The 27913-nt window shown below is 44.1% G+C and overlaps 1 protein-coding gene across 1 annotated transcript; it reads right to left on the bottom strand.

The window, feature by feature from the left end:
- Window positions 1-7: 7 nt before the first annotated feature.
- Window positions 8-16726, bottom strand: MTHFD2 (methylenetetrahydrofolate dehydrogenase (NADP+ dependent) 2, methenyltetrahydrofolate cyclohydrolase). Its single transcript, XM_032178297.2, has 8 exons — window positions 16588-16726; window positions 9417-9601; window positions 7498-7620; window positions 6605-6757; window positions 5253-5360; window positions 4014-4106; window positions 3444-3569; window positions 8-1205 (listed from the first exon to the last, which is right to left on the bottom strand). The coding sequence occupies exons 1-8, from the start codon at window positions 16686-16688 to the stop codon at window positions 1042-1044; spliced, it is 1053 nt and encodes a 350-aa protein (XP_032034188.1). The 5' UTR covers window positions 16689-16726; the 3' UTR covers window positions 8-1041.
- Between the last annotated feature and the right edge of the window lie 11187 nt (window positions 16727-27913).

The raw sequence follows: 27913 nt of genomic DNA, 5'->3' as shown, positions 1-27913 counted from the left end.
CATACCACACCAGACAGATGTGTTTTATTAAAAAAGAAAGAAAACCCTTTAATCAGAAAGTCTGATTAAATTCAATATTAACTCAAACTCTTAAAAAATTTCTGGAAAAGTCAACAGGGTACATACATCACAGAAAAGCAGGCAGCTGCTGACAGTTCTTTGGTGGAAAAGTAAGTTGCATACTTACCCAAGCTGCCCAGATGATTATCAAGCCAAGTTTGTTTTTCAAAAATAGGTTTTAAGATACACCAAAGAAACTATACAATACAAAAATTTAACAATGAAGTTAACGTATATAGCAAAAGCCAAATATGACAACACACATGTATAATGTAGAGAAGAATCCTTTCAATCCTAGAAAATTAAAATGGGGAGAACTTACTGAAGGGTAACATACATAAAATGAGTACTAATAGCAAGGAATAATCCTAAACATTTTCCCAATAACTGACTAAGCCTCAAAAAGACAGCTTAGGAAAATGATTAACACGTAGTTTTTTTTCCTAGCCAATTCAGTTCTACTTAGATAAATCTGGTTACCAATCAATACATATATAAATTAATTTTTTTTCTGCTCAATTACTACCATTTTTTCTTTTTCACCTTTTCCCTAATTTTCTCTAGCAACACTTTTCCTTTGGTTTGATCAGTTGAACTCAAAAGGTTTGGTACCTAAAATGAGTATCAACTGTTATTGCAATAGCACTTGGGAAATGCAATCCTAGAAAAGGCGAATGTGTAACTGAGGTGCTTGACAAAGTGAAGCATCCATCCTCCATATGGTAATGTCTCCCATATTAATCACTAGGTTAATGGCTGCTCCTGGCTAGATCACAGGACCCTGCATGATACTGGAATGCTCCCTGGTGAGGTACTGCAGAGGTATGTGCAGAAACACCCACCCATTTAAGCTTTCAATAAATACAAGGCATCATTTTAAACCATTTCAGTAGAATAAATTTAAAATATTGCATTTCTATTGGCCTGCTTTGCTTCTTGAGCTGGCCTGGAGTGCTGTTTGTAACATAGAAGACACAATAGTTAATTAGTGGCTACCCCAAGCTCTTTAGACTTCAGCACTTCTCGCTCTTCAAGCCTCAGCACCTTTTTGGCAGCAATAATGGTATTCTTCATTAGCATTGCCACTGTCATGGGGCCAACACCTCCAGGAACTGGAGTGATATACCCGGCTTTTTGTCTGACTCCTACATAGAAACAAGACAGGCAGGCCGCTTTAGTTATGGCAAAGGACATGTGTGTACTTTAATATATTATTAAACAAGCATGCAAGGAAAAACTAACATACATAAGCATAAAACTCAAAAATCACATCTACATCATTCAAGGTTTTGTGAACACACTAGTAAAATAACATGCACATACAGAGTTGTTCAAGGAATATTTATACATCTAAGTAACCTATAAAGAAATCTATTAAAGAAACATCTAGTAGGTTAACTGTGTGGGAGTTGCAAGTATAATAATAATAAGCATTACCTCAATACTTGCCTACAGCATTTTCCTAATTTAAGTATAATTTGTCCAAAGCAGAAAGCACAGTAATTTTTTAAAAGTGAGAAGTTAAAAAAAAAAATTAACCTAATGTTAAAGTGAAAATCCTTACATACCTAGGCATGGGTTTGACTGTCCTTACATACCTAGGCATGGGTTTGACTGCTTTAATAAAAACAGAAAGCTAGGAATAGGATTATTAGCATAGGCTGGGTGCAGTGGTTCATACCAGTAATCCCAGCACTCTGGGGGGCTGAGGCAGGATGTGAGGTGGGGGAGATTATTTGAGGCCAGGAGTTTGAAACCAGCCTGGGCAACATGGTGAAACCCCATCTCTACCAAAAATACAAAAATTACCCTAGCAAGGTGACATGTGCCTATAGTCCCAGCTACTCAGGAGGCTGAGGCAGGAGAATTGCTCGAGCCCAGGAGGCAGAGGTTGCAGTAAGCTGAGATCGTGCCACTGTACTCCAGCCTGGGCAACAGAGAAGGACCCTGTCTCAAAAAAAAAAAAAAAAAAGAAAAGAAAAGAAAAAAAAAGGATTATCAGCATAAAACTCAGATAAAAGAACTGAAAGGAGAGGCCAGGTGCAGTGGCTCACACCTGTAATCCTAGCACTGTTAAAGGCTGAGGCAGGTGGATCACTTGAGGCCAGGAGTTCAAGACCAACCTGGCCAACAGAGCCAAACTCATCTCTACTGAAAATACAAAAAATTAGCTGGCATGGTGGTTCATGTCTATAATCCCAGCTACTTGGGTGGCTAAGGCAGAAGAATCACTTGAACCTGGGAGGTGGAGGTTGCAGTGAGCACAGATCACGCCATTGCACTATAGCCTGGGCAACAGAGTGAGACTCTGCCTCTTAAAAAAAAAAAAAAAACAGAACTGAAAGGAGAAATCTACTAGTATATTCTAGTATTTCAGGGGTATGGTTTTTTCCTGGACCATTTTAACTTTCTAGGCCTGTGATCTCTCAGTGTGAAAACGAGAAATCTCTAACACTTTTTGGGAAACTCCATGGTTTAGAAAAATCACTTCATCAAATTTTCAAACTTGTTAAAAGTCAAGAAATTGTTTGAATTATGAAATAAGTCTAAGGAAAAAAACAGTTCCCTGAAAAATTTATAACTGCTCTCCATCACTATGATAAAACACCTAAAATAATTCTAGAAAAGCTATAATTTTAAAAAGGTTTCTCTAATTCTTATGAAAAGCCTACTAAGGCCAGGTGCAGTGGCTCATACCTATAATCTCAGCACTTTGGGAGGCCGAGGCGGGTGGATCACTTGAGGCCAGGAGTTCCAGACCAGCCTGGCCAACATGGTGAAACCCCATCTCTACTAAAAACACAAAAAATTAGTTGGGCGTGGTGGCACATGCCTGTAGTCCTGGCTACTGGGGAGGCTTGAAGCACAAGAATCGCTTGAAGCTGTGAGGTGGAGGCTGCAGTGAGCCAAGATGGTGCCACTGCACTCCAGCCTGGGTGACAGAATGAGACTGTCTCAAAAAAAAAAAAAAAAGAACGAGAGAGAGAGAGAAAGGAAGGAAGGAAGAGGGGGGAGAGGAGGGGAGGGGAGGGGAGGGAAGGAAGGAAGGAAGGAAGGGAGAGAGATGGAGGGAGGGAAGGAAGCAAAGAAAGAAGGGAATAAGAGAGGGAGGGAAAAGCATACTGACTGGGCGCAGTGGCTCACACCTATAATCCCAACACTCTGGGAGTCCCAGCTACTCGGGAGGCTGAGGCAGAAGAACCGCTTGAACCCGGGAGGCAGAGGTTGCAGTGAGCCGAGATCATGCCACTGCACTCCAGCCTGGGCAACAGAGTGAGACTCCCATCTCAAAAAAAAAAAAAAAAGTAAATAATCTATCCTAAATGTCCATGAAAGGTAGTATTTATTGATTTCATTTTTAAAAATAAAATTTTACCATTTACCTTCAAAATCCACATCTCCAACCAACTTGGGTTTGGCAGTTACAGGATCGTGAACTCTATTTATTCCCACATCAATGACTGCTGCTCCTTCCTTAATCATATCTGCTGTGATCAGATTTGGAATACCTGGAAATGGAGAAAGATCAACTTAGTACTGAAAACAGTCTACCTGTCAGATTCTTGTCTAATTTCAATTTCAAGAGACCCTGAAGAACTAATCAACGTGTTTTATTAAAACCTGTTAAAAATATTAACTAAGGAACCATTTACTTTTATTATTTGTTTATTTTGGCTCCTGACAGGAAACAAAAGGAACCATTTAAACTTTATACAGTAAATATTAATATAAATATTTTGAAGCTTTAGGAATAACATTCACCCATCCAGACTATAATGGACTGCCAGAAACCGGTACTCCAATCACAACTCTATCCTCATCTTTGTAGGCAGCTCAAAGAATCATTACGAGGGCAATGATGAATGGCAGCTAGGCAGGCGAATTCTAAGATGAGGGGTACAACCTCCTCTTCTGAGGTGAAGTCCTTCCCTCCATCCCCCTTGTGTTCTTACCTGCAGCAGATATTACAATATCTGCAAGAATTGTATGTTTCTTCAACTGCTCTTTGGGAGTATATCGATGAGATATTGTAACAGTGGCATCACCTAGAAAGAAAAAAATAGATGTCTTGATTTCTGACACAAAGCTGGGATTGGATTAGGTCTCAACTAGTCAAGTCATTGTAGAAACTCAACATCTCTGAAAAATAATTGACTTACAGCCAGGTGCAGTGGCTCACGCCTGTAATCCCAGCACTTTGGGAGGCTGAGGTGGGCAGATCACCAGGTCAGGAGTTCGAGGCCAACCTGGCCAACACAGTGAAACTCCGTCTCTACTAAAAATACAAAAATTAGCTGGGCGTGGTGGCACATGCCTGTAATCCCAGCTACTTGGGAGGCTGAGGCACGAGAATCACTTGAACCTGGGAGGTGGAGTTTGCACTGAGCCAAGATTGTGCCACTGCACTCCAGCCTGGGCAACAGAGCAAGACTCCGTCTCCAAAAAACAACAAAAAAAAACTGACTTAATGGCTTGTGCCATATTTTCTGGACAGCTAATTGTCATTTACTTTTTTAAAATTAATACCTAATTTCATATAGCTTTAACCCATTGGTCCCAGCTCGACTGTTTTGAGTCATATAATTAAATTTATTCATCCTATTTTTAAAGCCTTTCAAGAATTTTACCTTTTCTAAGCAAAATATCACTAAAATTACTCAAGGTTGTTTTAAGTATGTTGATAGTTGAAAGTATATAGTTTTGCCTTTATTTCTGATATCATCATGTAAGGTCATTATTACAATAATTATGTGATAACTGATTGACGAGGCTTTACCTTAGAACCAATTAACAGAACTTGACAGGACACATTACAGTCATATCAATTCAATCCTTTGCAATAGCTTAAGATTTTTTTCCACTAAATGACACAGTATCTTTGAATAAGAATTGCTCCTTGGCTCCAGCTATCAAAGCTATAGCTGAAATTTTCTAATTGCCTACAACCATGCTTATACTCAAAACTTAAATTTATTTCTGAAGCTAGTTACATGATAAATGAATAATAAAGAAACTCAGGTGACACTGGGTGCAGCTTCTCTACAAAGGTTACTCCCTGAATTGTCTGTTAACAAAATTTCAACAAATATAAAGTATAACAGAGTTAATACTTCCAAACATGCACAGGATGGTTTCTGAAAGTTCTTACATGGGGAAAAAAGGACAGTGTTCCCTGAAAGCAATTTCCTTACCTCCGGGACGTTCATGCGCCCCATCTGTGTGCAGTAACATTGCAATGGGCATTCCAACATTTTTTGACCTTCCAGCCACAACCACATTCTTCCCTAAGGTTGGAATGCCTATAAAAATATATGTATTTACATTAAAAGTAGTGCCAGTCCAAAGGAAAACAAAGTCAGATGGCCTAGAACATGAACCCAATTTTAGTGTGAAGTCACTGAGCTTACTGCCTCATCAGTCAACTGGAGCTGTAACTTGCTACACGTAATAAGGGCTAAAAGAAAACAGGAGAAAGCATACTATAGGCTACAAAATGTTACAGGAATGTGCACTGTCACCACTATTAAATCTTAAATTTCCTTCACTGAAGGCTGGAGTGGTGGCTCACACCTGTAATCCTAGCAGGAGGGAGGATTGCTTGAGGCCAGGGAGGCTAAGGTAGGAGAATTGCTTGAGGCCAGGAGTTTGAGACCAGCCTGGGCAGCATGGTGAAACCTCTGACTCTTAAAGAAAAAATTAAAAAGAAAAATAGAGGCCGGGCGCGGTGGCTCACACCTGTAATCCCAGCACTTTGGGAGGCCAAGGCAGGTGGATCACAAGGTCAGGAGATCGAGACCATCCTGGCTAACACGGTGAAACCCCATCTGTACTAAAAATACAAAAAAAAAAAAAAAAGTTAGCCGGGCATGGTGGTGGGCGCCTGTAGTCCCAGCTACTCAGGAGGCTGAGGCAGGAGAATGGCGTGAACTCAGGAGGTGGAGCTTGCAGTGAGCCGAGATCACGCCACTGCACTCCAGCCTGGGCAACAGAGCAAGACTCCGTCCCAAAAAAAAAAAAAAGAAAGAAAAGAAAAAGAAAAATAGAAAATTTCCTTCACTGAGACTTCTGGATTAAAAAGCAAAAACTGTCATAGGCAACTGTTAAGGGCAGGCACGATGGCTCATGCCTATAATCCCAGCAGTTTGGGAGGCTGAGGGGGCGGATCACTTGAGGTTAGTTCGAAACCAGCTTGGCCAATATGGTGAAACCTGTCTCTACTAGAAATAAAAAAATTAGCTGGGCATGGTGGCACGTGCCTGTAATCCCAGCTACTCAGGAGGCTGAGGCATGAGAATCGCTTGAACTCAGGAGTCAGAGGCTGCAGTGAGCCAAGATCGCGCCACTGCACTCCAGCCTGGGTGACAGAGCAAGACCCTGTCTCAAAAAAAAAAAAAAAAAACTGTTAAGAGAGGTAAACTTTGGGGAGTAAGACAAGAGGATATGCAGTAGGGTTTCCACTCTTTGGGACTGTATGAGTTTTTACCACTTGCAGGTACTACTTTTATAATATTAACACAGACATGCAATTCTGGGATATACCTACCAGTTCGCTTAATTATTTCCCACACACCCCATGGGGTAGCTGGTAACATGGAATACTGATCCAAACACATTCGTCCTACATTAATTACATGAAAGCCATCAACATCCTTGTCTGGAGAAACAGCATTGCAGATCCTTCTCTTATCAATATGCTCTGAAAAAGAAGTCGGCACAGTTGCCTTAAATCACCACCGCATAGTCAGCACTGCCTGACTCTAGCTGATCTGCTTCGCAAGGAAATCTATTCTTCTACAGCTTGCCTCTGAGATGTACTTCATCTGCATGGAAGGAACTCGCATAAGCAAAGCCAAACACCAATAGCAAAGCCAATATTGTCTATCACAGCTGCTTCGCTCCACTGTCCTTTGTATCAAGACCACAATACTAAATCAAGGGGTAACTGGTATTCTGAGTTGGTCTGTCCTATTTCTAATAAAATATTCACTCTTTTGAGTTTACTTTGCCTTTAAGCCAAATCCACATGAAGAGCCAGGTGTATAAAGTAACAAGGCCTTTTTACCCCTCAGAAATCATTTTAGGTAGGGCATGGTAGTTCACGCCTGTAATCCCAGCACTTTGGGAAGCACGGAGTCCAAGACCAGCCCAGGCAACACAGACAGACTTCCATTTCTAGGAAAAATATAAAAATTAGCTGGGCATGGTGGACATGCCTATAGTCCTAGCTATTTGGGAGGCTGAGGCAGGAGGATCCCTTGAACCCAGGAGCTTGAGCATGCAATAAGCTGATTGTACCACTGCACTCCAGCCTGGGTGACAGAGTGAGACAAGGAAAGGAGAGGGAGGAGGAGGGGGATGGGGAGGGAGAGAGAGAGGGAGGGAGAGGGAAAGGAGCAGACGCAGCCGCAATCATGTTAAATGGAGTCCAAAACTCACCTGGAAGAGGCAGCTGAACAAGGAGGCCATCTACATTATCATCATTATTCAGTTTATTGATTAAATTCAACAATTCTTCCTCTGAAATTGAAGCTGGTTTCACAATTGTCTCACTGTTGATTCCTATTATAAGAAATTTTGAGGTTAAAAAAATTTTTTGAGGCATTTAATGAGCACTGCTATGTTGCCTACCATACTTGGCTACCAAACGGGTTTTGTATCATCACACCCATCCCTAAAAGCTGAAGTAGCTCAAGGAACCTAAAAAAGTAACTTCACAAATATATACACTAGAGAATACTAGCTTAACACATCCTGTATACCTCATTCTATGCAATCTTCATTAACCTTATTTTACAGACAGACTGAGGCTCAGAGAGGTTTAAAAATAAGCGAGCTAGGCCAGGCACAGTAGCTCACGCCTGTAATCCCAGCACTTTGGGAGGCCAAGGCCAGCGGATCACGAGGTCAGGAGATGGAGACCATCCTGGCTAACATGGTGAAACCCCGTCTCTACTAAAACTACAAAAAATTAGCCAGGCATGGTGGCACGGGCCTGTAGTCCCAGCTACTCGGGAGGCTGAGGCAGGAGAATCACTTGAACCTGGGAGGCAGGGAGTTGCAGTGAGCTGAGATCGCACCACTGCATTCCAGCCTGCGCAACAGAGCGAGACTCCGTCTCTAAATAAATAAATAAATAAATAAATAAGCGAGCTAATAATACAGCCAATCTTTCTGGTTCCAAAATCCATGTTCTTTTTTTCTGCACCACACTACCTCCCAATGTCTTAAAATGCCATGGCTTGGCCAGGCGCAGTGGCTCACGCCTGTAATCCCAGCACTTTGGGAGGCTGAGGCAGGTGGATCACCTGAGGTCGGGAGTTTGACACCAGCCTGACCAACATGGAGAAACCCCATCTCTACTAAAAATACAAAATTAGCCAGGCATGGTGGCGCATGCCTGTAATCCCAGCTACTCAGGAGGCTCAGTAGGCAGGAGAATCACTTGAACCCAGGAGGCGGAGGTTGTGGAGAGCCGAGATCACGCCGTTGCACTCCAGCCTGGGCAACAAGAGTGAAACGCCGTCTCAAAAAAAAAAAAAAAAAAATGCCATGGCTTGCCATTATCTAGAGGTTTCTGAAGGCTTTCAATTAAAAGAGCAGGAGGCCTCAATCCTCAATGATAAAGAACAGAGAAAACCACAGGCTCACAGGCCAGTAACCCCACCCAGCCATACCAGTGGTTTCAAAGGAAAGGCCACCTGCTGCTCAGACCGCAGGCCCACAGATGGGCAGGCAGAGGCATATCTGAGTCTGCCCACCCACCTCTTGTCCACAGACACACAGTAATCTGTGGTACCATGAGGCCTAGAACACAAACCCCATCATCCAGACCTGAACTGCTTCTAAACTGCATGTTTGGCTTTAGAACCAATCGCTGAAGAACTTGAAAGCTATTTCCCAGAAGTCAGAGTCATTTCCTTCAAATCTATGACTGTGTTCCTGACCTCATCACTGAGGTCTCCTAATACTGCATTGCTCAATCATGCCCCCTAAGCCTCTAAGGCTTTAAGCTGCAAACACTCAAACACCTCCACTGGAGACCCATTATTGCTGAAGGAAAGCAAATGTAAAATGTATTCAGGGTCACCTATCAAATGTAAAGACTAAGAACAGAACGTAGCTTATATTCTTTCCAGAAGCCACAGAGAATACCAACCAGTATCTCCTGTCCTAGTCTATAACCCCTGAAAGATATAGTCTGATTTCCTATGACAAAGTTTTGGGATACAGTTCAATCACATTAGCCTCCTCTGCTTGGGTTTCCTAATTAGAAAAAAGAAATCATAAATTAGAATGGACTTTGCCTCATATAAACCTCAACTGAACAACAGTCGAGGTCTCAGAAGAACACATACCCACATCTGCAGCTGCCCTGGTTTTGTTGAGGACGTAGGAGTGACTTGCAGGATTCTCGCCAACCAGGATCACGCTCAGGTGTGGCCGTTTGTTGCCTGAGGCCACCCACTCTTCTACCTCCTGCCGCACTTCCTGCTTGATCTGCTGGGCCAGTTTCCTTCCAGAAATGACAACAGCTTCATTTCTGCAGAAGGCAACAGAGTCACAAAACCAAATAACTTGAATTTTTATAAAAACTAAAACTCTGCCAGGTGTAGTGGCTTATGCCTGTAATCCCAGCACTTCGGGAGGCCGGGGCAGGAGGATGGCTTGAGCCCAGGAGTTTGAGACCGGCCTGGGCAACATGGCAAAACCGTGTCTCTGCTAAATAAATAAATGAATGAATGAATATATCCAGCTACATATGGAGGGGGATAAAGCTGATAGAAATCATTCTTATCATTAATTTGAAGCTCAGAGAGTTTAAGTGACTGAGAGCTAGTGCTTGGTCAAGCTGAGTCTCACATCAGTCTGGGCTCTTAACTGCTACATCACCCTGCGCCCTGATCATTACTAAGTTTTTTACAGTTTTAATTTGCAATTGTTTGACCCCTCACCATGAGGTTAAATAGTTTTTCTTATCTGCTTATATGCCATTTGTAGTTCGTGTTTTGTCCCTGTTGTTAGCAGCCAGGCATGTATTTCAAATCATTTCCCAGTCAACTGACTTCATTTTTATGGTGGTTTAAATCGATAAATTATATTCTGTAGTTGAATAAACAAACAATATAGGCTGGGCACGATGGCTCACGTTTGTAATCCCAGCACTTTGGGAGGCCAAGGAGGGCAGATCATGAGGTAAGGAGTTCGAGACCAGCTTGGCCAACACAGTGAAACCCTGTCTCTACTAAAAATACAAAAATTAGCTGGGCATGGTGGTGGGCTCCTGTAATCCCAGCTACTCAGGAGGCTGAGGCAGAAGAATCACTTGAAACCAGCAGGCAGAGGCTGTGGTGAGCTGAGATTGTGCCACTGCACTCCAGCCTGGGCGACAGAGCTAGACTCCGTCTCAAAAATAAATAAATAAGTAAACAAACCAACAATATACTGGACAGGTCAAACATCAAAATGACTACCACTCCCCACAGTCCCTTCTGGGGAAGACTTTCCTGGTAAGAATAGAGGCAGGGCAGGGGACTGGAGGAAGCTCCTTCTCACAGTTGGCAATGTGCTCTTCCCAGGGACCCCACCACATCATCCAAAGCTGACAGACCAGGAGTGAGTATCTGATGCCAAGGGCAACAATCTCTAGGCTGGCCAGTGGTCCAGTTGGTGCAAAAGCTTAGCTCAACAGAGCAGTGAGAGTTAACTGAACCAATAAGAGCTCATCCCTGAGGCAGTTCAAACTGGAACCACAGAACAAAGACAGAAAGAAGAGACAGAATAATAGTCACACCAATGGGAGACAACAGGGCAAGAAATCAGAAAACTGTTGCTGAGGTGGGGAGCAAGGAGAAAAATCGGATCTAGAAGAACCTTCAGTTCCCAAAACCATGTTCAGCTGCCCGAAACGCTGTCTCTTCCCAAAGGGAACTGCTTATGCAGCTCTTCCTGGGTTCCATGAAGCGCAAATGTGGAAGAGTCCCAGTTTTCCTATTTTCACACACGTCCTTACAATAAAGTGCCCATTACTTAAAGATGAGTATCTGGCCCAGCACGGTGGCTCACGCCTGTAATCCCAGCACTTTAGGAGGCCAAGGAGGGTGGATTGCTTGAGGTCAGGAGTTCCAGACCAGCCTGGTCAACATGGCAAACCCCCCTCTCTGCTAAAAATACAAAAATTAGCCAGGCATGGTGGCGCGCGCCTATAATCCCAGCTACTCAGGAGGCTGAGGCAGGAGAATCGCTTGAACCCAGGAGGCAGAGGTTATAGTAAGCTGATATCACCCCACAGCACTCTAGGCGTTTATGTTATGTTATGTTATGTTATGTTATGTTATGTTATGTTATGTTATGTTATGTTATGTTATGTTATGTTATGTTATGTTATGTTATGTTATGTTAGAGATGGAGTCTTGCTCGACAGAGCAAATAAAATAAAATAAAATAAAATAAATAAGCATCTCTTCCTTAAGTAAAATGATCCCATTAAAAAAAGCCTTTCCCTTTAGATCTCTGTCCTTGGTGTCATGAAGATTGCTCTAACCTCAAGACCAATGAAGCAATCTCCTCTTATATTCTAAAACCTAACATCAAGGTACTGAATATCCTGTAGGGTCAGATAAAATTAATTATCAAGATAACTGCTAATTTATTTATTTATTTATTTTGAGACAGAGTCTTGCTCTGTTGCCCAGGCTGGAGCAATCTCAGTTCACTGCAGCCTCCCAGGTTCATGCAATTCTCTAGCTTTTGCCTCCATAGCTGAGAATACAGGCACCCACCACTGCACCCGGCCAGTAACTGCTAATTTAAATGGGATTTTAAAGCTTTCACAATCTTTAGGCCTTCAATAAGTGTTTTTTATTGCATTATGATTAAATACCAACTTTAAACCAAATCTCAACATCTTAGATATAATGCAATAATCTTATATATAAACTTTATCTTAATCTGTACTGCATCTTGTGGAGTATTAAGTCACTATAATCTGGCCGGGCACGGTGGCTCATGCCTGTAATCCTAGCATTTTGGGAGGCCAAGGTGGGCAGATCACTTGAGGTCAGGGGCTTGAGACCAGCCTGGCCAACATGGCGAAACCCCGCCTCTACTAAAAATACAAAAATTTGCCAGGCATGGTGGCAGGACCCTGTAATTGTAATCTCAGCTACTCGGGAGCTGAGGTAGGAGAATATCTTGAACCCAGGAGGCATAGGTTGCAGTGAGCCAAGATCACGCCACTGCACTCCAGCCTGTGTAACAGAGCAAGACTCCATCTCAAAAAAAGAAAAAAGTTACAATCTTATAGCAAATCAAATACTTTTACCTAGATTTTACATAATACTAGCATGGTACAACGTATAATAGCATTTAATTATACTCATGGTATATGAAGAAATTGAAAACATATTAATATTCACAATTCCATTTCAGAATTAGAATCGAAGAGGACTTCATTAAAAGGGTTTTGCAGGCCGGGCGTGGTGGCTCATGTCTGTAATCCCAACACTTCGGGAAGCCAAGGTAGGCAGATCATGAGGTCAGGAGATTGAGACCATCCTGGCTCACATGGTGAAACCCCATCTCTACTAAAAATACAAAAAATTAGCTGGGCATGGTGGCACACACCTGTAGTCCCAGCTACTTGGGAGGCTGAGGCAGGAGAATGGATTGAATCCGGGAGGCAGAGGTTGCAGTGAGCAGAGATTGCTGTGAGTGGAGATCTTGCCACTGCACTCCAGCCTGGGCAACAGAGTGAGACTCCATCTCAAAAAAAAATAGGGGGTTTTGCTGATACAAATACACCTGGCAACATTCCTCATTCCTGATTTATACTAGTACCTGAATGCCCACCGCAGGCCAAAAATACATTCTTAATCCTGGAACACTACAGAGCGAAAGACTACTTTAAAAGGGCTTAGAACAGTCATTTATATTGAATGAAATAACAAACATATATAACGTGCCAGGCATATATGTTCAATAAAACTAATTTCTTACTCTTTTCTCTTGGTTTTATATATATATATGTATATATATACACACACACACGTATCCTTAAAATAGATATACTTACACATACTCATAAGGAGATATATATAAGTATATACACTATATGTATATATACTCAGTGAGAATGACAGCTTGCACCTCATAAAAAGTTTCTTTTGAAAGCAGTAAACTTAGAGAAAATGGTATTAGCACATTCAGATAAAATCATATACTAAAGTTAAGGACACAGGATTCTGGGAAAAGCCAGTGTTCCAAGGCCCAAACTTTGCTTCCAAAAGCAGGTTCTGGATGTTATGCCAATTTGCTTAAAAAAGAAAAAAAAAAAAGAAAGAAAGAAAAACAGTCAAAGAGTAACAAGAACCAAAAACAAAGTCACATGCAATGACTATCTTTCATAGTATAACTGTCAGCCCTCCTCTGCTTCCCACAACTCTGCAAAATGTGAAATACAGCCTTGGGAGTGAGTCATTAACTAATTTAGCATCATCTCTTTTGCCAAGGGGGAGATTAACTGCTGCCCCAAAATAAACAGGGAAATGGAGAGTCAGCTAAGTCCCACGGGGAATCCAAAATTGTAACTATATTAGCTAACATTTATCCCAGAATTAAATGCGTCCACAGATGTGTTTAGAAAAAATTCCCAGGGCTGGGCATGGTGGCACAGGCCTTGTAATCCCAGCATTTTGGGAGGCCAAGTTCAAGACTAGTGTGGGCAACATGGTGAGACCCCATCTCTACTAAAAATTAAAAAAAAAAAAAAAAATTAGCCAGGCATGGTGGTATGCTCCTGTGGTCCCAGTTACTCAGGAAGCTGAGGTGGGAGGATCACTTGAGCCCAGGAGGTCAAGGCTGCAGTAAGCCGCGATTGCACCACTGCACTCCAACCTGACCTAGGGAGAGATTCCCCTGCCAAAAAAAAAAAAAAAAAAGGAAAGAAAAATTCCCATTAAGATAAGTAATCAACAGAATAGGAAGAAGTCAAGAGGACTGTTCAAATAAAATCCAAAACTGTGGCTCACACCTGTAATCCCTGCATTTTGGGAGGCCAAGGTAGGTGGATCATTTGAGGTCAGGAGGTCGAGACCAGCCTGGCCAACATGCTGAAACCCTGTCTCTACTAAAAATACAAAAATTAGCAGGGCATGGTGGTGTGCGCCTATAGTCTCAGCTGTTTGGGAGGCTGAGGTAGGAGAACAGCTTGAACCCAGGAGGCAGAGGTTGCAGTGAGCCAAGATTGCACCATTGCACTCCACCCTGGGCAACAAAGTGAGACTCCGTCTCAAAAAATAAAATAAAATAAAATTCAAAACTAAAATCCAAGTGAGTAGAATCTTCAGTTTCCTTTTAATTCAACAGCTTACAGTACTGTAATTTTCCATGAGAAATTAGCATCAGGGCATTTTACAATTCATAATCAAGTGATTTAGGGAAGAGTTATCAATTATTAATGGGAAAAGTAATGAGTGAAGGAAGACATAACGGAGAATGGAACAAACATCTATTAAACACTAGGTGTTTTGCTTAGAATTTAACATATATTACTCTGTTACCTTGGGATTATTATAATAACACTGTTATACAGAAGATGAAACTGAGGATAGTAGAAACAAGATTCAAAGGCAAACTTCTGCCTCTAAAGTCCACTGACTTCCTAACCCCACTGTATCCTAGGCTACTATTTCTCCAACCATAGGTTTATGTTCCTGAAACTCTCATACCATCCAACGAAGAAAAAAAAAAAAAGAATGCAGACTTATATTTTTAAAAAGATACAACTTTTTAAAAATAAGCAGTATTTTTAAAAATAAGCAGCAGTAAGAAAGCAATATATAGGAACTGTAAATAGCAAATGTGCAGTACAGATAATATGGATTGCTTTCAGAGATGTGGATGAAGCTTACTTGTTCTTTCAGAAAGGTAGTGAAAAGAGCATTTGTTATTCGAGAGTGCAGGCAAACTAGCCCAGTTCTGTAGGTAACGAATGAGAGCATCTTTATAAATCTCTTTTGGACCATGGAAGCCTAGGAAAGGTCTGGTCCACAGTCACACGAGGCCAGCACTCAGGAAGAGGGAGACGGGGAGAAAACACACAGTAATGAAACATGGGGGAGGTCAAGAGTCAGACCAGGGAAAACCCTGAAAGTCCCCTCCCACGTCTTCCTTCAAGAACTCATTGCTCCAACAAGCAGCGCCTTTGAAATATTTCTAACAGCATTTCTGTACTGACTGGAAATTACACGCGTGTTCTGCCCCTTGTCAGGAACATGAGCTCCATTAAGAACAGTTTTTCTCATCTCCGAATTCGCACAGCTTGGCATAGTGTCTGGTACACAGTGAACGTTAGATGAAAAAAAGAAGGGGCTGATGTTGTAAGGTGCAGGGCTCTAACAATGCCAACAAGGCCAGCGCTCTAATGACCGACCAAATCACCTTCCCAAGGAAATCCAAAAATGCAAACAGAGCTTTTCCTTTCCTCCTCCCCGGTATATTTTTCCCAATTATGTTATTGTGGTAAAATTCACATAACATAAACCTTATCAACTTTTTTTTTTTTTGAGACAGGGTCTCGCTCTGTCGCCTAGACTAGAGTGCAGTGGTGCAATCACGGCTCACTGCAGCCTCGAACTCCCGGGCTCAAGCGATTCTCGTGCCTCAGCCTCGGCGCGTGTCACCACGCCCGGCCCATCTTAATCATTTTTAAGTGCAGTTCAGTGGCATTAAATACGTTCATATGTCGTGCAACCATCACCACCATCCATCTCCAGAACTCTTCATCTTGTAAAACTGAAATTCTGCAAGTACCGCTGAAACGTGGGTACTTGTCACTCTCCATTCCCCCTTTCCCTAAGGCCCTGGGAGCCTCCCGGATGTTTGCCACCTCTATGTAAGCAGCCCGGCACTGACCGGCTCAGGTGGGCTGCAGCCAAAGCTAGTGTGCTCAGAGTCCGTTCATGTTCCAGGCGCAGCGGATGCAGCGCGGGCCACTCCCACCAGCGGAGGGAGGAGGGCGGCGCGGAGACCCCGAGCAAGTCAGCTCCGCGATTTCATCAGCTGCAGCAGCGCCCTCCGCCGCTAGGGTCCCCGCAAGGGACAGCTCGCCGAGGGCTGCTCTTTTGGAACCCTCGCCTGCTCTCCCCCAGACGACTCTCAGCATCCCAGCCAGGGGCGGCCGGCGCTGTCGGAAGGCCCCGCGTAAACTGGCGCCTTCGCGCTCCGCACGCCACCCCCGTCCCGCCCGCCGACTGGCCAGGGGCCCCAGCGACGCCCCGAGTCGCAGGAGAGCGGCTCCCTCCGAAAGGCAGGCTTCGGGTACCAGCCCTCCGCGCCGAGGAAGCGCCCCAGTTGAGGGCTGCGGCGGCGCTCGTGCCACGTCGCCCCGCCACACCCCTCAGCGGCCACCACCGCCAGGGCGGAGATGTTCGGGAAGGACTTCCCTCGGTGTCCCTCGGGGCCCGGCGTGCCCCTCGCCCTCCGTTCCCCTCAGCTTTCCGCGCTGACGGAGCTCCGTGACCCTCTTACCGAACTGCCGCGAGGTGGAAGGAGCGAAGGCGAAGGGAGCAGCTGTGCGTGGGCTGCAGCAGCCGGGCAGCCAAAGCCGACATGAGAGAAGTCGCAGCCATAGCCCGCGCCGGTGACCGCGCCGGGAAGGAAGCGCGCGCGCTGGCCACGCGGTTATACTGCGGCCTCGTGGCAGGCCCCGCCTCCCTCCGCCACCCATTGGTCCCTGCCGCACACCACTGGCTGTCTGTTGAGCCAGCTGGAGCCGAAGGGGCCAACCGGTTTTCTTTATTAAACGTAAGCGAAGTCCGAAAGAGCCCTGCTTTTGATTGGAGCAAGAAGAGCCTGGAGCGAGGTCCTGTAAGGCTCTGAAGCCTTGGCAACGTGCCATGATTGGCTGAGGAAGTCAAGCTCCTGCCTGACGCCGCTAGTGTCACCGAAGCCCGGACAAAACAAGAGAAAAGTTCATTCATTCATTCGTTGAACAATTATATGAGCGCCTACTGTGTGCCAAGCACTGTAAAGGGTGGATGAAAAGACAAGCTGATAGAATGCCAACGAATAGAAGTAAAAGGAATGATGGAGTTAGAAAAATCACCATTTTGCAAAATCAGTACATGGTGGCGCGTGACTACAGTGCCAGCTACTGGGGAGGCTGAGATGGAAGAATCACCTGAGTCCAGGAGGTTGAGGCTGCAGTGAGCTGAAGGCGAGCCATTGCACTCCAGCCTGGGCGACGAGAGTGAGACCATGTCTCAAAACAACAAAAAAGGTAAAATAATAAAAGATATTCAGAGAGAGACGTCAGGGTTGCATGTGCAACCCTGATTCAGAAGCAGCAATAGATGTCAAAACAACTGGGTGAAAGTTGGATGAGGAGCAAGATATTTACATATAGGGTTGCCAGATCTAGCAAATAAAAACACAAGATGCCCAATCAAATTAGAATTTTAGATAAACACTTGGGGAGGTCATATTTATACTTTATTTATGGCTTATCTGGAATTCAGATTCAACTGGGCTTCCTGTATTTTTTCCCGCAAACTTTTTGCATAGTCTCAAAGTGTCTCTCCCGCAAAGAAACTTAAGGAGGGCAGGGCGCGGTGGCTCACGCCTGTAATCTCCAGCACTTTGGGAGGCCAAGGCGGACGGATCACCTGAGGCCAGGAGTTCGAGACCAGCCTGGCCAACGTGTTGAAACCCCCGTCTCTACTAAAAACACAAAAAATTATCTGAGCATCGTGGCAGACGCTGTAATCCCAGCTACTGGGGACACTGAGGCATGAGAATCGCTTGAATCTGGGAGGCAGAGGTTGCAGTGAGCCGAGATTGCGCCACTGCACTTCGGCCTGGGCGACAAAGAGACTCTGTCTCAAAAAACAAAATAAACAAAAAAACCAGGGGAAACCAATCCTGTCAACACCTTGACCTTTACTTCTAGCCTCCAGGAAGGAAAGGAAAATGGTAAATTTACAGTGAGGTAACATGACAGTTACTGCCTCAACCACGTGATCAAAGTTAGCACCACCCAGTAAGGGAACACACATATGTGCCTTCTGATAGGATCCATTGAGGAGACACATCACTTCTTAGCTCTTAACAAGTCTGTAAATTTAATAAGGTGATTTTCCTAAACCAATGAGTCTCCTAAAAACGGTTACAGATTCCTCATTTCACATTGAGAAGAAAGATCACAGACCTAGAATGTTAAAACTGTCCAGAAAATAAAACAGTTCTAAAGCTTTGGAACACACTAGCAGATCTTAATCTATTCATAAGGAAATATCAGACAAGCCCAAAGTGAGAGATATTCTACAAGATAAATTGCTTGTACTCTTGACAGCTCCAAAGCCACGAAAGACAAAGAATGAGAAACTGTTCTCCGTTAAAGGAGCCTAGACATGACAGCTAAATGCTGTTTGATTCTGGATTGGATTCTGGACCCAAAACTTTTTGTCTTTCTTTTTTTCTCTTTCTTTCTTCTTTTTTTCTCTCTTTTGCTATAGATGACATTATAGGACAATTGGCAAAATATGAATAAAGTCTGCAACTAGCTAATAGTATTGTATCAGTGTTAGGTAATCGCATGCGGTAACGTAAGAGAATATATTGCACTTGCTTCTAGAACTAAAGGACCATGTCTGCAACTTACTTTTGAATAGTTCAGAAAAAAAATAATGCTTTGTATGTATGAGTTGGCTAGGGCTGCCATAACAAAATAACACAGACTGAGTCATTTAAACAACAGAAATGGGCTGAGTGCAAGTGGCTCACGCCTGTTATCCCAGCACTTTGGGAGGCTGAGGCGGGCAGATCACCTGAGATCAGGATTTCGAGACCACCCTGGCCAACATGGTGAAACCCTGTCTCTACTAAAAATACAAAAATTAGCCAGGTGTGGTTTCACATGCCTGTAATTCCAGCTACTTGAGAGACTGAGGCAGGACAATTGCTAGAATCCAGGAGGCGGACGTTGCAGTGAGCCGAGATTGCATCACTGCACTTTAGCCTGGGCAATAGTGAGACTCGACCTAAAAAAAAAAAAAAAAAAGAAAGAAAGAAATGTATTTTCTAACAGTTCTGGGGGCTAGAAGCAAAGGTCAAGGTGTTGGCAGGATTGGTTTCTCCTGAGGCTTGCAGTCCTTGGCTTGCAGAGGGCTGCATGCTTGCTGTGTTATGGCCTTTTCTGTGTGCACATGCAACCCTGACGTCTCTCTCTGAATATCTTTTATTATTTTACTTTTTTTGTTGTTGTTTTGAGACATGGTCTCACTCTCGTCGCCCAGGCTGGAGTGCAATGGCGCGCCTTCAGCTCACTACAGCCTCAACCTCCTGGTTTCAGGTGATCCTTCCACCTCAGCCTCCCCAGCAGCTGGTACTGTAGTCATGCGCCACCACATCAGCCTAATTTTTATATTTTTAATAGAGACCGGGCTTTGCCATGTTGTCCAAGTAGGCCTTGAACTCTTGGGCTCAAGGAATTCACCTGTTTTGGCCTCCCAAAGTGCTGGGATTATAGGCATGAGCCACCATGCCCGGCCTCTCCGAATGTCTTAATCTCCTCTTATAAAGAAATCAGTCAGATTAATTTAGAGCCCACCCTAACAGCCCCATTTTAACCTAATCATTATTTTAAAGGCCTTATTTCCAAATACAGTCACATTCCAAGGTCAGAGTGTCAACACTGAATTTTGGAGAGGATACAATTCAGTCCATAACAATGTATATACATTAAAAAAAAACATAAAACAAGTGGCAAATGTAAAATATTAACAAGTGGGGAAGAGTATACAAGTATTCTTTGAACTTTCCTGTAACCTTTCTGTATGTCTGAAATAATGTCAAAAAGTTTTCAAAAGACTGGTAATATTTTTGTTTCTTTTTTTTTCTTTTTTTTCTTTCTTTCTTTTTTTTTTTTTTTTTTTTCTGAGATGGAGTCTCGCTGTGTCACCTAGGCTGGAATGCAATGGCACGATCTTGGCTCACTGCAACCTCCGCATCCTGGGTTCAAGTGATTCTCGTGCCTCAGCCTACCAAGTAGCTGGGATTACAGGCGTCTGCCACTATGCCTGACTAATTTTTGTATTTTTAGTAAAGATGGGGTTTCCCCAGGTTGGCCAGGCTAAAAAGATCAGTAATATTTATGCCCTTATGGGGCATGGAGTGGGACGGCATACAATGAATAAGAGACTAAGAAAAAGAATGTGATGCTGAGAGCCCACAAAACAATGGATATGGAAGGTTTAGAGGTCAGAGAATGGCCTACAGGTTATATGACTGGTGATAAGACTGGGTGTGATAATTTGCAGATCCTGTCCCCAGCACACTGTGGGGAGGAGGCACCTTAGAGTTACTTGAACCTAGCAACAGTGATTGAAGAGGGAAAGGAAATACACGTTGCCCATCTTTTAAGGAAACTAACCCTCTATCCCTCTGCAAAATTTTGGAAATTTTCTTTTCCCAAAATGTGAACTTTCAGGAATGAATTGAAACCGCCTTTGCAAACATTGTTAACAGCGATCTAACAGTTAGTTAAATCACTTTCATTAATGATCTGATCTAACCAACTTCATCTTGCCTTTAACTTCCAAACTGCCCTTGGTCATTGCTGGGCATGGACGAAACCATCCTTGAAACACCCAAACTTTCTGGGAGGCTGATTTGAGTAATAATAAAACTCTGGCCCAGCGCAGTGGCTCACGCCTGTAATCCCAGCACTTTGGGAGGCCGAGGTGGGTGGATCACGAGGTCAGGAGTCTGATACCAGCCTGGCCAACATGGTGAAACCCCATCTCTACCAAAAATACAAAAAAAAAAAATTAAAAAAATTAGCCAGGCATGGTGCCATGCACCTGTAATCCCAACTACTCGGGACACTGAGACAGGAGAATTGCTTGAACCCGGGAGGTGGGAGGTTGCAGTGAGCCACTGCACTTCAGCCTGGGCGACAGAGCAAGACTCTGTCTCAAAAAAAAAAAAAAAAAAAAAAAAAAAATTCCAGTCTTCAGTTTAGCCAGCTCTCTGTGTATTAAACGCTCTCTGTATTGTAATTCCTGTGTCTTGATAAATGGGCTGTATCTAGGCAGCAGGCAAGAGGAGCCCACTGGGCAGTTATGAAACCCATGTGTGAACATTATTATATATTTTTAATATGCTTCACAAAAGGACCTGCTTCTATGCTCCCACTCTCCTAAAATATCATTTATTTAGACTAGGCAGGGTGGCTCATGCCTGTAATCCCAGTACTTTGAGAGGCTAAGGTGGGAGAATTGCTTGAGCCCAGGAGTTGAAGACCAGCCCAGGCAACATAGTGAGACCCCATCTCTACAAAAAATAAAAAGCTTAGCCAGGCGTTGTGGTGCACACCTGTGGTCCCAGCTATTCGGGAGTCTGAGATGGAAGGATCACTTGACCCCGGAGGTTGAGGCAGCAGTGAGCTATGTGGGTGACAGAGATTCTGTCTAGGCCAGGCACAGGGGCGCACGCCTGTAATCCCAGCACTTTGGGAGGCAGAGGCGGGCGGATCACGAGGTCAAGAGATCAAGACCATCCTGGCCAACATGGTGAAACCCTGTCTCTACTAAAAATACAAAAATTAGCTGGGCATGGTGGCACATGCCTGTAGTCCCAGCTACTCAGGAGGCTGAGGCAGGAGAATCGCTTGAACTCAGGAGGCAGAGGTTGCAGTGAGCCGAGATCATGCCACTGCACTCCAGCCTGGCAACAGAACGAGATTCTGTCTCAAAAACAAAAATAAATAAAATAATAATAATAATGAAATAGGCTGGGCATGGTGGCTCACACCTGTAATCCTAGCACTTTGGGAGGCCAAGGTGGGAGGATCACTTCAGCCCAGTAGTTTGAGACCAGCCTGGGCACCATAGTGACACCCTGTGAAAGGGAAATGAATCTCAGACCCTAAAATCACTAAAAGTCAAGCTGGGAAGTATGTCAGGAAAATCTGCCTTCCAATTTATTCCCCAATAAGATAGCTACACAGATTAAAAAAAAAAAAAAAAGCTGCATATCTTCCTCACAATTTGCCCACAAGGAAATTCCTTGTGGGTCTCAAGATCTTTACCTGAAAACAGTTCTGTTGAATTTCACCCTGGCAATGTAAATTGATAGATGATCTTCACAGATGCAGGACAGAAAGTCATCCCTCTGCTTACCTGAGACAAATGCATCTCTGATTGCTTCCTCTGCCCTATTGTTTTGTTTTGTTTGTTTTTGTTTTTTTGAGAGAGAGTTTCGCTCTTGTTGCCCAGACTGGAGTGCAATGGCGCGATCTCAGCTCACTGCAACCTCTGCCCCCTGGGTTCAAGTGATTCTCCTACCTCAGCCTCCCGAGTAGCTGGGATTACAGGTGCCCGCCACTATGCCCAGCTAATTTTTATATTTTACTAGAGATGGGTTATCACCCTGTTGGCCAGGCTGGTCTCGAGCTCTTGACCTCAGGAGATCTGCTCGCCTCGGCCTCCAAAGTGCTGGGATTTCAGGCATGAGCCACTGTGCCCGGCCTCCCCTATTGTTTATGTAAAAATGCAGATTCACTGAGTCAGACTAAATTGTGTAGTCAGTGAAATGCTGATCAAGGACTCAAAAGAATGCAGCCTTTTGTATCTTATCTACCTATGACGTAAAAGCCTCCCCACACCACTCCCCACTTTGAATTGTCTCATCTTTTGGGACCGAATCAGTGTACATATTACACATATTGATTGATGTCTCATGTCTCCCTAAAATGAATAAAAGTAAGCTGTACCCTGACCACCTTGGGCACATGTAATCAGGACCTTCTGATGTGGCTGTATCATGGGTGCGTGCTTAAGCTTGGCAAACTAAACTTTCTAAATTGATTGAGATCTATCTCAAATATTTTGAGTTCACATTCTGTCTCTAAAAAATATTTTAAAATTAGCTGGCTGTGGTGGCATGCACCTGTAGTCTTGAAGCAGCCTCATTGTCTAGGGTAAAACCCAAGGTTCATTGTCTCACAGCCACAGAGATCAAGGACGTGGACACACAAAGAGTGAGGTTAAGAGCGGGAAGTTTAATAGGCAAAAGAAAGAGAACAGCTCTCTGCTACAGAGAGGGGTCCCAGAAAAATGGGTTGTCGACACATGGTGAAATGCAGAAGGTTTTATAGATGAGCTGGTTGGGAAGTTGTCTCTGATCTACGTAGGGCACAAAAAACTGGTTAGGACCAGGTGTGCCATTTGCATGGGGCACGATTTTCTGGCAGCCCCCACCCCAGTATTTTATTATGCAGGTGGGTTTTCAGCCTAAGCTGTGCCATGTTACCCACTCTTTCTTACTGTACACATGCTAACAAAAAGGGCCGGGCGTGGTGGCTCACGCTTGTAATCCCAGCACTTTGGGAGGCCGAGGCGGGCGGATCACGAGGTCAGGAGATCGAGACCACGGTGAAACCCCGTCTCTACTAAAAATACAAAAAATTAGCCAGGCGTGGTGGCGGGCGCCTGTAGTCCCAGCTACTCGGAGAGGCTGAGGCAGGAGAATGGCGTGAACCCGGGAGGCGGAGCTTGCAGTGAGCCGAGATTGCGCCACTGCACTCCAGCCTGGGCAACAGAGCAAGACTCCGTCTCAAAAAAAAAAATAAATAAAATAAAAAATAAATAAATAAATAAATAAAGGAAGATGAAGCTTCCATGATGGACATGCCTGGCCCCCAGGTACCCCTTTTCTGTTGGCACAGCTGCCAGCATTCCCCTGTGCAGTGTTCCAGCTTGCTTACCTATGTTTGCAGCTAGATTTTTCAGGCTACTTTTTGTTAGGAGAAAAATAATTTCTTGGGCTGCTTTTTGTTAGAAAGGAAGCTCTGCTGAGGACTCATTTGCCCTCACTATCTGCCTAAATAATTTCTTTCTACCTCCTGTATCGGTCTCAGTTACTGGGGAGGCTGAGACAGGAGGATGGCTTGAGCCCAGGATGCACCTTGTGCTACTGCACTCCACCCTGGGTGACAGCAATAACCTGTTTCAAAATAATGATAAAAATAAAATAAAATCTCCTTTGTTTAACAAAATTATTTTTTGCCCCAATTTTAGTCCAAATTCTGTGAGGTGGAGGTGCTCAAGCCTGTCTATATCCCACCCTAACTAGTCTTTCTGCCTCGTCTTTCTTTGCTCTGCCCTCTATACTCTAAGCATACACTGCATTTCTGCATGGTGTTCGATTGCATTCCTTTCTCTTCTCCCTGTACCCCTACCCTGCCTGACTTAAAAGCCTGGCCTCTAGACCTCCACTTTAAGTGAGCCGGAATGCTTCATAGACAAATAACCAGGAATCAGGACTGCACACAGGCAAAATAAACTTTTTGCTCCAACACAAAACAGACAGAGAGAATGAATTGCATTTTCCTCTGGGCTATTGTAGCATGTAGGAATACTCCTATTTCAACCCTCAGAACATCTTGATGTTGTTTGTGCACCTGTCTATCTTCAACAATAGAGGATGCAGGCTTATTTAACCAAGGCGATTTATATCTCATGATTCATCTCATTCATCTTCAGCGTGCAAGCAGACAGCACATTAATGACCAAACATATTTTTTTTTTTGAGATGGAGTATTGCTCTGTCACTCAGGCTAGAGTGCAGTGGCATGATCTCAGCTCACTGCAACCTCCGCCTCCCAGGTTCACGTGATTCTCCTGCCTCAGCCTCCTGAGTAGCTGGGATTACAGGCGCATGCCACCACACCCGGCTAATTTTTATATTTTTAGTAGAGACAGGGTTTCACCATGTTGGTCAGGCTGGTCTCGAACTCCTGACCTCATGATCTGCTCACCTCAGCCTCCAAAGTGCTAGGATTACAGGCGTGAGCCACCGCGCCCAGACTTTTTTTTTTTTAGATGGAGATTGAGGTCTCACTCTGTCACCCAGGCTGGAGTACAGTGGCGCGATCTCAGCTCACTGCAACCTCCACTTCCTGGGTTCAAGCAATTATCCTGCCAGCGACAGGGCCCCTCCGTACATCTTCATGAACCAAGGGGGATGAAAGGCAGCTGCTTAAGGATCCCGTGTTTGGAGAACTCTGACCTGAGAATTTGGGCTTAGGTGCCTCTTCAACTCTTGTTTGTTGCCTTGAACTAGGGGTGCCTTCAGTTTAAGGGGCACCTCTGGATTTGGGAGGAGTCAATGGGGCACCTAAGTAGATGCAAAGAGATTTTCTTCTAATTTCAAGGAAAAGTAAGGAAATCTTACTTATTTAACAGGATAGAAAAGGGGATAGGGAGTCAAAGGGTGAGGAAGAAGGGCACTACGTTTATGGACCATTAATCATGCATCAGGCACTGTGCTAGATTCTTCCCCTACATTTATTCATAATGCTAACATTATGTGAGGTCAATACTGTATCATATTATCTCTATATTAAAAAAGAAGAGACAGATTCACAAAGTTAAAGTAATTTGCCCATGGTCACCAGCTAGTAATGGCAGTGCCAGGATTAAATGTAAGCCTGTCTTCATCCAAAATCCATGTTCATCCACAAAACCTAACTAGTACTGTTAGTTCTGGTTGAAGACAGGGCATTTGGCAGAACACATTGGCCAGAATGCAGGAGAAGGAACCCCTGACGAGGTCACAGAAGACTTAAGGAAATGATTCGCACTGAAGGTTACACTCTAACAGACCTTTTTCTTTTCCTCTCCCTCCCCTTCTCCTTTCCCCTCTCCTTCCCTTCCCTCCCCGTCCTTTTCCTTCTTCTTTGTTTTCTTCCTCCTTTTTCTTCTTTTTTGCCTGCTAAAACAACTCTTGGCTGGGCCCAATGGCTCACACCTGTAATCCCAGCACTTTGGGAGGCTGAGGCCAGCAGATCGCTTGAGCCCAGGAGTTCGAGACCAGCCTGGGCAACATGGGAAAAACCTGTCTCTACTAAAAATAGAAATATGTGCTGAGTGTGGTGGCGTGCACCTGTAGTCCCAGCTACTCAGGAGGCTGAGGTTGGAGGATCACCTGAGCTCAGGAGGTGGAGGTGGCAGTGAGCCAAGATCATGCCACTGCACTCCAGCCTGGGTGACAGAGTGAATTTAATTTCACTCTGTGAAATTAAGGAGGTGACAGAATAAATTTAATTTATTCATTAATTTTTAAAAACCAAACAACTCTTATTAAATTTTTACAATCTATGAAAATTTTGGGCTGGGTGTGGTGGCTTATGCCTGTAATCCTAGCACTTTGGGAGGTCAAGGCAAGAGGATTGCTTGAGCCCAAGAGTTCAAGACCAGCCTGGGCAACATAGTGGGACCTTCAAAAAATACAAAAATCAGCCAGGTGTGGTGGTGTGTGCCTATAATCCTAGCTACTTGGCCAAGGCGGGAAGATGGCTTGAGTGTGGGAGGTTGAGGCTGCAGTGAGCCATGATTGCATCACTGCAGTCCAGCCTGGTTGACAGAGTGAGACCCTGTCTCAAAAAAAAAACACAAATAAAAATTTTGTATGATTGTTTTATGAAATAGAGATGATGTTCACCAATGTGCTTAAAAATATTCTGACAGTAGCACCAAAAGTTGTTTTGGAGATTATTGTCTGACTTCCTTCAGTACTTAGATGCCAATTCATCATGTTTTTGCTTATCATCTCCTTACAATTAATTATAAGTGAATTGTAGCCATAATTATCATGAAAAAAGTTCTACACAGTTATTAGTTCTGATTTTATTAAATTGAACTTTTTTTTTTTTTTTTTTTGAGACAGGGTCTTGTTCTGTTGCCCAAGCTAGAATGTAGTGGTCCCAACATGGCTCACTGCAGCCTCGACCTCTTGGGCTCAAGTGATCCTCCCACCTTGGCCTCTCAAAGTGCTGAAATGACAGTGATGCAGGATATTTCTTGGTCACTTTGCCAGCCAGGGACCTCCGTGGCCAATGTCATCCCCACCTGGGCCTCAGTTGGCCCCAGGCCTGCCACAGGAGTTGCCCTGTCCACTTGGCCAGCTGGGCCGCACCTGGCTTGCACACTGGCCCAGATCCTGTGCTGGCTGCAGGATCCGCGCTCATCCCACAGCTATGCTGGGCATGCCCCAGCCTGCCTGTGTCAGAGCTCGTATCCACATTTGGCAATTCCTGAGTTCTTGTCCCGCATCCAGGAAGAATGAGGTTATGCTGACAGTGGAAGGGTGAGGAGGGTGGAGAAGAATTTTACTGAGTGACAGAACAGCTCTTAGTGGAGAGGAGATGAGAGGGTGATCCTCCACCCAAAGTCAGATGGTCTCCCTCCCAGTATGGCTGGTTGCAGGGCTTTTATGGGCTCAGAATGGGGAGTGTGTGCTGATTCGTTTGTGAGTAGGCAAAAAGGCTAAAACAAAGGCATCACTCAAAGGTGGGCGTGACAGTGTAAAAAACCAATTAGGGAAAGGTAAGTATATGTAAAATAGGTGAAGGGTGGGAATCAATCAGAGGAAAGCATACCAAACAGGAAGAGAGGCTCTCAATCCAGTCCATGGATTTATCCAGGACTCATAGCTTGACTTTCAGGCTTTAAAACTGTCTTTGGTTTGAAGGTTGGGTTTCACCAGGGACCTGCCCCTGTCTTCCTAGGCATTTGTCTGCCTCCTGCCACTATCAATGATCCACATTCAGCATTTTAAAGTTAGTTAACAATATTGGGAGAAATGATTTGCTGCAGAGAACGACATAACTAACAGGTAGCCCTTACTATGTGCTAGTCACTGTACCAACTGCTTTATGCTTAGTAATTCACTTAATCCTCACAATGACCCTATGAAGCAGTATACTACTATTATTCCCATTCTACAGAAGAGGAAATTGAGGCACAAAGAGGTTAGTAACCTCACACAGATAGTAAATGGCCAATCTAATTTT

This window comes from Hylobates moloch, unplaced genomic scaffold, assembly GCF_009828535.3.
Source record: "Hylobates moloch isolate HMO894 unplaced genomic scaffold, HMol_V3 SCAFFOLD_15, whole genome shotgun sequence".
Lineage (NCBI taxonomy): Eukaryota > Metazoa > Chordata > Mammalia > Primates > Hylobatidae > Hylobates > Hylobates moloch.
Note: the sequence above shows the minus strand (reverse complement) of the source record. Positions and strands in the feature narration are given on the sequence as shown.